This window comes from Hypanus sabinus, chromosome 3, assembly GCF_030144855.1.
Source record: "Hypanus sabinus isolate sHypSab1 chromosome 3, sHypSab1.hap1, whole genome shotgun sequence".
NCBI classification, from domain to species: Eukaryota; Metazoa; Chordata; class Chondrichthyes; order Myliobatiformes; family Dasyatidae; genus Hypanus; species Hypanus sabinus.
The window spans coordinates 7,161,032-7,172,296 of NC_082708.1; the positions used below are offsets into that span (position 1 = coordinate 7,161,032).

An 11,265-nucleotide genomic window follows, 5' to 3' on the forward strand; every position below is an offset into this window, starting at 1 on the left:
GAGGGGAAGATGTTGTTCCTGAAATGTTGAGTGAGTGCCTTCAGGTTTCTGTACCTCCTCCCTGATGGTAGCAATGAGAAGAGGTCATGTCCTGGGTGACGGGGATAACTTGATATTGGATGCTGCCTTTTTGAGGCATCGCTCTTTGAAGGTGTCCTGGATGGTGGGGAGGCCGGTGCCCATGATGGAGCTGACCGGGTTCACAACTTCCTGCAGCTTATTTCGATCCTGTGCCGTGCTTTCCCCTCTCCATACCAGACGGTGATGCACCCAGTTAGAGTGGTCTCCACAGTACATTTGTAGAAATTTGTGAGTGGCTTTGGTGACAGCAAGTCTCCTCATATTCTTGATGAAATATAGCTGCTGTTGTCCTTCTAGGAATAAATGTCACATATACTAAGGTATAGTGAAAAAATTTGTTTCGCATCCATCCAGGCAGATCATTTCATTAAGTTGAATGCATTGAGATAGTCAAGAGAAAACAGTAAGAAAATGTAGAATAAAGTGTTGCAGTTACAGAGAAAGTGCAGTTCAGGTAGTCAATAAGGTGCAAGGTCATAATGAAGTCAATTATGAGGTAAAGATTCCAGTTTATCATACTAGAGGACTATTCAATAGTCTTAATCCATCAGGATAGAAACTGTCCTTGAGCCTGGTGGTATGTGCTTTCAGGCTTTTGTAACTTCTGCCCGATGGAAGTGGGGAGAAGGAAGATCCATCCTTCATCCAGGCAACGAGGACAGGTAGGAAAGACTGACTGGACACTTCCAATCCGGAAAGCTCAGATACAAGACTGGATTAATCTAGCCCATTTGCACAGGTGTCCATAACATGGAGGGGAGGAGTTGGGATGTTATGTTACGTCTGCACAAGATGGAGGTAAGGCCAGATTTGGAGTACTGTGTACACTTCTGGTCACCCTGCTACAGGAAAGATGTCAGTAAACTGGAGGAGTACGGAGAGGATTAATGATTATGTTTTTGGGACTGGGGGGTTGTATTGTACATAGGAGGCACAGGAGCCTGAAGAAACACACTCAATGTTTCAGGAACAGCTTCTTCCCCTCCGCCATCACATTACAGAACCATCCCTGTACCCATGAGCTCCACATCACCACTTTGCTCTTACGTTGCACTATTTAATTTAATTCTTTAATATATATTGCTTATTGTAGCTCATAGTTTTCTAATGAATTACTGCCACAGAACAGCAGATTTCAGGCTGCACGGTACCGTAGTGGTTAGTACAACATCTAACAGTACAGGTGACCAGGGTTCAATTCCTGGCGCTGCTGTAGGGAGTTGTACGTTCTCCCTGTGACTGCGTGGGTTTCCTCTGGGTGCTCCGGTTTCCTCCCACATTCCAAAGACATACTGGCTGGTAGGTTAATTGGTCATTGTAAATTGCCCTGTGATTAAGCTAGGATGAAATTGTGGGTCGCTGGGTAGTGAGGCTCAAAGGGCCTTTTCCCCACTGTACCTCAGTAAATAAATACATTTCACAACACACACAAAATGTTGGAGGAACTCAACAGGTAAGGCAGCATCTATTGAAATGCATAAATAATCAATGCTTTGGGCCAAGATCCTTCATCAGGTCCTGATGAAGTGTCTTGGACCAAAATGTCGACTTTTTATTCTTCTCCATAGACGTTGCCTGACCTGCTGAGTTCTTCCAGCACTTTGTGTGTGGTGCTTTGGATTTCCAGCATCTGCAGATTTGCTTCTGGTTAAAATTTCACACACGTATGTCAGTGATATTAAACATAAACACAAGAGTCTTGACGAAGGGTCTCAGCCCAAAACTGTTTATTTATTTCCATAGACGCTGCTTGGCCTGCTGAGTTCCTCCAGCGCTTTGATATTAAATCTGATTTTGTTCCTGAGAGACTGCACAGGCTGGGACGTTATTGTAAGTGGTTGTTGGAAGTTAGAGATATCAATGTTCATGCTGTCAGGTTGGAGACTGCCTGGGCAAAATAAGAGGTGAGTCCTACAATTTCTGGTAACTGTTTTCCCTCCTGGTGTCCCAGTTCAACGTTGGTTTCTCCTCCTCCTCTCAGTCTTCAATCTCAGAATTGAAGGGATGGTTGCCAGGACATCTGTCTGTACGGATTGGATGTGCAGGGAAAGGCCAGTGGCTCTCACACTGGTCCAGTAGGGAATTGACAGGCCGAATGGCCACAACCGCTGCTGTAACTGAGCTGTGACACTCTTTACTGCCCTCCCAACCCTCTCTGCAACCTCAAACAGGTTGAATTTCACATTTTCCTTTCTCTGGGGTGGAGTTTCCACCAAAAATATTGATTCTATTTCACGCTTCTCAGAGGCCGCCCGACCAGCCGAATATTCCTGGTGCAGGGCGGGGCGCAGACGGTCACGTGACGGCAACCCGCCACCGACGACGCGGGACGCACCAACCACTAGGCTGTGCTGCGCACGCGTCACATCGAACGCAAGGAAAACTTCGCCTTGAGATAGAGGGGTTTCTGAGCCGCGGTGCTCTCTGGGAGAATCTCATTCCATTCAGAGCATCCACGGAGCGGAATGTACCAGATTTGTCTTGTAAGTCAAGTCAAGTCAACTTTTATTGTCATTTCGACCATAACTGCTGGTACAGTGCATAGTAAAAATGAGACAACGTTTTTCAGGACCATGGTTTACATGACACAGTGCAAAAAACTAGACTGAACCATGTAATTAAAAAAAAACAACACAGAGAAAGCTATACTAGACTACAGACCTACACTGGACTGCATAAAGTGCACAAAACAGTACAGGCATTACAATAAATAATAAACAGGACAGTAGGGCAAGGTATCAGTCCAGGCTTCGGGTATTGAGGAGTCTGATAGCTTGGGGGAAGAAACTGTTATATAGTCTGGTCGTGAGAGCCCTAATGCTTCGGAGCCTTTTCCCAGACGGCAGAAGGGAAAAGAGATTGTATGAGGGATGCATGGGGTCCTTCATAATGTTGTTTGCTTTGCGGATGCAGCGTGTAGTGTAAATGTCCATGATGGCGGGAAGAGACACCCCGATGATCTTCTCAGCTGACCTCACTATCCGCTGCAGGGTCTTGCGATCCGAGATGGTGCAATTTCCGAACCAGGCAATGATGCAGCTGCTCAGGATGCTCTCAATACAAGCCCTGTAGAATGTGATGAGGATGGGGGGGGGGGGGGGAGATGGACTTTACTCAGCCTTCGCAGAAAGTAGAGATGCTGCTGGGCTTTCTTTGCTATGGAGCTGGTGTTGAGGGACCAGGTGAGATTCTCCGTCAGGTGAACACCAAGAAATTTGGTGCTCTTAACGATCTCTACAGAGGAGCCGTCGATGTTCAGCGGGGAGTGGTCACTCCATGCCCTCCTGAAGTCAACAACCATCTCTTTTGTTTTGTTCACATTCAGAGTCAGGTTGTACAGTTTAGACCAGCGGCAGTCCGGGCGGCTGAGTTTATCCGGATGCTCCACAGCTGCGAAAAATTACATTTTGAATGTTGTTATTATTTAATACTTTTTTGTTACAATCTCCCTAAATTGGTATTCTGGCCGTTCATGTTCTCATCAGTGGGATGAACAGCCTCGACTCCCCGCACAGTGAGTTGTTGCCTCTCCAAGCGCCTCTCCGTTGCCTCAGCAACCGGCCATGACCCCGGATCTTATCTTTTCTTCAGTGTTTCCGGTGCCGGGGAGGCATCTTGTTTTGGACGACGCCGGGAAGTTGGCGGAGAGCTTCGAGTGCCGGTGAGTGGGGCTGGTGGAGCGGCAGAAACAGCCCTCTGGGTCCCTGATCTTCCCACTCCTTCGGCCTGACTGATACCCCTCGGCATCCGACCTCTCAACCCCTCTCCTCTGACCCCCGTACCTCCAATTTCCCATGACCTGCCTTCTCCAGAACCACAGACCCTGACACTTACCAACCGTCCCGTTCAAGTTTTACTGTCTTTCAGCTAGTCACATGAACCTCTTCCATTCGTCCCGTGATCTCTTGACCCCCTACCGTCAGGCAGGAGATACCGTTAGCATGGCGCTGACTTTCCCTTCCTGACGTCTACAGTAAATTCCTTGGTCTTACGGACACTGGGTGAGGGTGGTGTTTCGACACCACTTCACCAGCTGATCGATCTCACTCCTGTGTGCTTCCTGATTGCCGTCTGAGATTCTGCCACCGTCTATTGTGTCACCGGTGAATTTTAGCTGGCGTTTGAGCCGTCATGAGTATAGAAGGAGTAGAGCAGTGGGCTAAGCGCACATCCCTGGGGTCCGCCAGTGTTGATTGAGATGTAATTTCCGATCCGCGCTCACTGTCGTCTCCAGATGAGGAAGTCGAGGGTGGAGGGGGGTACGGAGGCCCAGGTTTTGAAGCTTGTGGGTTAGTACCGGTGAGATGATGGTGTTGAACATTGAGCTGTAATTGGTAAACAGCAGTGGGCATGGCGATTAATGCATCACTTAACAGCGATCTTTGCTCAGGGCTCAATTCCCGCTTTTGCCCGTAAGAAGTTTGTACGTTAAGGGACGGTACCGTGTGATCAGCATGATGCTGTTGCAGTGCCAGTGACCCGGGTTCAGTTCCTCCGCTGTGTGTAAGGAGTTTGTACGTTCTCCTGTGACCGCCAGGGTTTCCTCCGGGTGCTCTGGTTTTCTCCCATATCCCAAAGGTTTACGGTTAGTAGGTCAATTGGTCACGTGGGTGTAATTGGGTGGCACAGTTGGTTGAGCTGGAAGGGCCTGTTACTGTGCTGTATCTCTAAATAGATGCAAACACTGTGGGAGGAAACCAGAGCACCCGGCGGAAATCACCCCCACATGGGAATGACGTACAGTCCTGCACAGAGGAAGCCAGAATTGAAATCTGAACTCCTAATAAGATGGTGCCAAAGGTGGTGGTGTCGTTTGTAAATGCATTTTTAAATGATTGCAAGACCCCGAAGGACATTAAGAACTTAAAAGTTCTGCAGATCTACGTCAGCGAGTTGCTCGTTGGTGGAGAAGTTGAAGGAGCTGGGTATGGTCCCTGCAACTTCGAAGTGCTGATGCGTGAAGGCGGTGTGCGGCCTAGCAGCGAGTGATTGGCTTAGTTGCTGTTCTTCTGATTGCGAGACCCTCTTGGACTTTGGTGGTGTGGAATGTGGCGAGTCTGACTCACTGGATTGTTGGCGAATGGCGGGGGGAGTTGCGCGGCCGTGTTCGAGGCGAGGACGAAGCCTCAAGCTGTGGTGTCACCTTTTTGCAGCCGCCAGTGGAGGTGTCTGAGTCAGTGCTGGAGCCGGAGGCGGTGTAGCGTGGCATCCTTGCTGGAGCCGGTGCTACCCGCCCCCCAGTGTTCGTTCAACAGAAGACAAGTGATATTGTGTCTGTCTGTAGACTGCTCCATGGACTCGGGGACTTGGACTATACTTTTTGTGTGACTGTATTTTACTGATATCATATGTGTGCTTGTGCCGTGTATGACAGTTGGTGCTGTGTTTTGCACCTTGGCCCCTAACACTGTTTCGTTTGGCTGTGTTCACGGGTAACTATGTATTGTTGAATGACTTAGACTTGAACTTGAACTCCAACAGCCTAAGCTGCGGTAGCGCGTGCTAACAGCAATGCTGCGGTAGCTCTCACCCATCGCTGACTGATGTTTCTCCGTTGCAGGGGTCGGGTGGAATGTCGTTCCATGACCGGGGTAGACGCCGGGCGGTGGGCCAGGAGGAGGAGGAGGAGGACCCGGTGGATCAGATGATCTCGCGGACGGGCTGTGCCCGCTACCACCACGCGGTGCAGGACTGTATGGCAGAGCACCAGGACTGGCGTCGGTGCCAGGGGCCTGTGCAGGAGTTCAAACAGTGCATGGCGGATCATCAGAGGGAGCGGGTGTCTCCCAGGGCCCCGAGACAGCCCGAACCGGCTGCCACCTGACCACCCACAGCCCCCTCCCCACCCATCAAGCGTGGAAGACCCTACGGGAACCTTTCTTGAGCCAGTTCGGAGCAAGAGACCTTTCAGCCCATCTAGACCTCCCCTTCCTCTTAACTAACCAGCATTGGTTTCAAAATTAGATTTATTATCACTGACTTGTATGACTTGGAATCTGTTCTGTGGCAACAGTAGAATGCAAAGGCATAAATTACTATAATTTTTTTAAAAAATGTTTTAATAAAAGGAATAACGGGATCGTGTTCATGGATCATTGACTGTTCAGAGATCTGATAGCAGCTGTTCCTAAAACATTGAGTGTGTGAGTTCAGGCTCCTAGACCTGCCTGATGGTTGTAATGAGAGGAGTTCATGTCCTAAATGATGAATGCTGCCTTTTCGAGGCACCGCCTCTTGAATATGTCCACAAAGTTGGGAGAATTTAAATACAAAGATAAAAGGTTAGCTTTAGTTGTCATACGTACATCGAAAAATACCGTGAAATGCGTTGCTTGCATTAACAACCAGTGTAGTCTGAGGGTGTACTGGGGGCAGCCCGCAGGCTTGCCAACATAGCGTGCCCACGATTTGTTAACCTTAACCCGTACGTCTTTGGACTGTGGGGGAAACTGGAGTGCACGGAGGAAACCCACAGAGTCAGGGGGAGAACGTGCAAGCTCTTTACAGGCCCCGGTCACTGGAGCTTCGAAGCGTTATGCTAAACCCAAGGTAAGCACCAGGCTGAGTCGGATAGGTCAAGTACAGGCCGAATCAGGGCAGCAGGGCTCGGCCTCGAGAGCGTGTCGAAATATCAGGGCCCGGATCCGTGAGCAAGGAACGACCCAAGGTTCGAACGGTTTAAGAGCAGGGCTAGATTGAGAAGATGAGGGTGTCGGGGCCGGTTCAGCTCACTGCTCCGTGAGGTTTACTCGTCTCTGCACTGAACTGTGGCTGTGGCCTGCAAGTAGCAAGTTTCTGAATTGGCTGTAGTGATGCCTCACTTCTGTGAACTTCAGTTCTGGGCCCTAGAGACTACGTACACGACGCCGGAAGGACTCAGCAGGTCAGGCAGCATCCGTGAGAAAAGAGTAGCCAAAGTTTCGGGCTGAGACCCTTCATCAGGAATGGGGGGGGGGGGGAAGAGAGGGCCGAAGCCCAGTAATAGAGATAGGGGAGGGGGTAGGGCCTAGAGGCGCCAGGTGGAAAACCAATCAGAGGAAAGATAAAGGGGGAAAGGGGAGGGGATAAGCATGAAAGAACTGTAGAGATAAAGAAACAGAAATTTGAAAGGGGAGAGAGGCAGAGAGGGACCTGGGATAGGGGGAGGGGGAGGGAATTACCGGAAATTGGAGAATTCAATGTTCATACCACCAGGCTGGAGGCTACCCAGAGGGTAGATGAGGTGTTGCTGCTCCTACCTGAGTTTGGCCTCATCATGGCAGTAGAGGAGGCCATGTATGGACATATCTAGATGGGAATGAGAGGCAGAGTTGAAGTGGGTGGCAACCAGGAGATCCTGTCTGTTATGGCGGACGGAGCATAGGTGCTCGACGAAGTGGTCTCCTAATCTGCGTCGGGTCTTGCCGATGTAGAGGAGGCCGCACCGGCAGCACCAGAAGCAATAGACGATTCCAGCAGACTCGCAGGTGAAGTGTTGCCTCACCTGGAAGGACTGTCTGGGGCCCGGAACGGTGGTAAGGGGGGAGGAGTGGGGACAGGTGTAGCATTTGCGATTACAGGGATAAGTGCCGGGTGGGAGTTCTGTGGGGAGGGACGTGTGGAGCAGGTATTCACGGAGGGAATACCTTTCAATGTGATTTTCTCCGGTCCTGCTAGAAATTCTTCGAATTGCCTGTCACTGATGACCTGTTTGGTTTGTGGACCAACAAAAATGCCTTCCTTAATCTTGGCATCAGTTATTGTGACTTACGTTATGAATTGAAAATAACAAATACAGGTGAATTTTTAAAAATGGCGCATGATAGAGAAATTTCATGGTGATTTTCATGATCAGCAGCCCAAAATCCATAAGGTACACCCAAAAGTACTCAGGAAGCAAAATCGTTGTCCAGTGATATTGAGACATGAGATGAAGATGATTCAAAAGCAGTTTACTGGAAGGGAAATTCCAAGCTGCAGATGGCAGTGAGAGTAGTTTTGAAGAAGAATATTTAGAAGTTTTGTTAGCTGCCTACAAAGTGTTGCCATCTTTCATCGGCGCCATCTTGAAATCACGTTTTATGGCGTTAACTCAGGAATTGGGGTGAGATTCAGCCCGTGAACTTCACACCAACTTGTAGAGGAGCAACACCATCAATCCTCCGTTTCCTTAATACTCCCTGTCAAAAGGTTGAAAAGGTTGGGACTTTATTCCCTGGGGCACAGCAGATGCCGGATGCAATGCTGAGGCGGTATAAGACTGAACTCTGAGTATTGTGAGCAGTTTTGGGTCCTGAATCTAAGATGGGATGTGCTGGCCTTGGAGAGGGTCCAGAGAAGGTTCACCAGAATGAGAGCATTTGATGGCTCTGTGCCTGTACTAGCTGGAGTTTAGGAGATTGAGGGGAGATCTCATTGAAAACTCTCGAATATTGAAAGGCCTAGATAGAGTGTACATGGACAACTTAAAGCCTGGGTTAAAACCCTGTGACTGTTTACCCTATCTCTGCCTCTTAACCTTATAAACATCTATCAATTCTCCCTTAAGATTCCAGCTCTCCAAAGAAAACAACCCAATTTTGCCCAGCCTCTCCTTATAGCTCTCGCTCTCTAATCCAGGCAGCATCCTGGTGAACCTCTCCAGCACCCTCTTCAAGGTCTCAACATCCTTCCTGTAACGGCTGACTAGAAATGGATGCAATACTCCAACTTGCACTCATACAAGTACCGAGGTCCAGTGGAAAAATTTGTTCTGCAGATCCACACAGACCATTCCAATCGCAAACACCTCCCTTTGTGGAAGTTACAACTCCCACATTGGAATGCTCTGGGAAAAAATGTGCAGCTCTCCACTCGATCTATGACCCTTATCACCTTATACACCCCCATCAAGTCACCTTTCATCCGACTTCCCCCCAGCTCGCTCAACCTATCCACATAAGACACGCTCTCTAATCCAGGCAGCATCCTGGCAAATCTCCCCTGCACCCTCTCTGAAACTTCCTCCTCCTTTCGGTAATGAGGCAATCGGAAATGCTCACAATATTCCACACGTGCTTCGTTTCATCCCACCAGTTTGAAAAACACCTGTGTATCCAGCCTTTGCGCTGACGGTCGTCCATCGTGTCCGACAATGGCAGTTGTTCTTGTGCAGCTGGTCCGCTATGGGTCCACAGGTGGCTGTGGAATCCAAGTACTGAGTGGCAAACTTGTCCACAGTCAGGTCAGTGGAGCTTTACTGAGCCAGCTGGAGGAACTGCTGAACACAAAACACAAAGAAGAATGAGGCCACTCAGCCCATCAAGTCTGCACCACTATTCCAACATGGCTGATTTATTATCCCTCTCAAACCCATTCTCTTACCTTCTCCCTGTAACCTTTCATGCGCTGACTAATCAAGAACCTGTCAACCTCCACTTTAAGTACACACAATGACTTGCTCTCCACAGCTGTTCGTGGCAATGAATTCCTCAGATGCACCACTCTCTACTGAAAGAAATTCCTCCTTATCTATGTCCCTCTATTCTGAGGCTGGGCCCTCTGGTCCTAGACTCCCCCTGTTTTGGAAACATCCCCTCTTGCAGTTTTCCATTACACTTGGGCTACTAATGGGTCCTCATACAAGTCTTAGGAAAGCTTGCCATCCAGTCCGGGCTTATGCAAACTGTTCCAGCTGCTTTGCTGGAAGGCTACCATATCTGATGATTCCTTCAGTCTTTGAATCTCCTGCGAGGCCTACCTTGGTTCCTTTTGCCCAGAGGTAGCATGCCATCCAGTAGGTGTTTGGGGATTCTGGAGTCCCCCATACCCATGCCATATCCTTGCCATCGAAGCTGGGCTTTCTGGATCATGGTCTCAATGCCTGTGGTCTTCACTCTGTCAAGGACTTCCAGGTTTGAAACTCAGTCCTGCCAGCGGGTGCCTAGGATTGACCTCAGTCTATATGCTTCTATGCTATTCAGCATACAAACTATCACCCCCTCAAAACTATTAAATAAGCTTCAAGACCTAGGACCTTATTGATTGTCCATATTTATCTTTCTGTCTATCTATCCATTCATCTGTCTATCTGTCTATATATTTGTCTATCTGATTTTCTATCTGTCTGTCTATCTAGCTGTCTGCCTGTCATTTATTTATCGTATTTGCAGATTGTCTTCTTTTGCACGTTGATTTTCTACTCACTTTACACTTTTGACTGTGTGGCTAAGCACAGCTCCGATGCCGTATTCAAGTTTGCTGATGATACCACTGTATAGGCTGAATTAAAGGCGGTGACAATTCAGCATTTGGGAGGGAGATTGAAAATCTGGCTGAGTGATGCCACAACAACAACCCCTCACTCAATGTCAGCAAGACCAAGGAGCTGATTATTGACCTCAGGAGGAGCAAACTGGAGGTCCAAGGATCAGAGGTGGAGAGGGTCAGCAACTTTAAACTCCTTGGTGTTCTCACTTCAGAGGACCCATCCTGGGCCCAATATGTAAGTGCAGTTACGAAGAAAACACTGCAGCACCTCTATTTCCGTAGCAGTTTGTGGAGATCCAGGATGACATCAAAAGCATTGACAAACTCCTATATATGTGTGGTGGAGAGTACATTTACTGGCTGCATCACCGTCTGGTATGGAAACACCAATGCCCTTGAATGGAAAATCTTACAAAAATGAGTGAATATGGTCCAGTCCATCATGGGTAAAGTTCCCTCCCCAACATTGAATACATCTAGTATAATTCTGTCAAATCTTCCCTCATTCTTCTAAGCCCTGGGAATGAAGCCTTAACCCATTCAATCTCTCCCTATAACCCAAGTCCTCAAGTCCTGGAAACAGACTCGTAAATTTTCTCTGCACTTTATCAATCTTAGTGACTCTCCTGTAGGTAGGCGACATCTGCAAATTTACTAACCATCCCCACCACACGCAGCGGTGTCTCAGGAAAGTAGCATCCATCATCAAGAACCAGCACCATCCAAGCCATGCTCTCTTCTCACTGCTGCCATCAGGAAGAAGGTATGGGAGCCTCAGGACTCAAACCACCAGGTTCAGGAACAGTTATTAACCCCCAACCATCAGACTCTTGAACCAGAGGGGATACCTTCACTCAACTTCACTTGCACTATTACTGAAATGTCCCCAAAACACTGGACTCGCCTTCAAGGACTCTTCAACTCATGTTCTCGATAGTTGTTGCTTATTTGTTTATT

The 11,265-nt window shown here is 48.5% G+C and overlaps 1 protein-coding gene across 1 annotated transcript; it reads left to right on the forward strand.

The window, feature by feature from the left end:
- Window positions 1–873: 873 nt before the first annotated feature.
- On the forward strand, window positions 874–6,160 carry LOC132390693 (uncharacterized). Its single transcript, XM_059963250.1, has 4 exons — window positions 874–879; window positions 2,327–2,564; window positions 3,597–3,742; window positions 5,642–6,160. The coding sequence occupies exons 1-4, from the start codon at window positions 874–876 to the stop codon at window positions 5,903–5,905; spliced, it is 654 nt and encodes a 217-aa protein (XP_059819233.1). The 3' UTR covers window positions 5,906–6,160.
- Window positions 6,161–11,265: the final 5,105 nt, after the last annotated feature.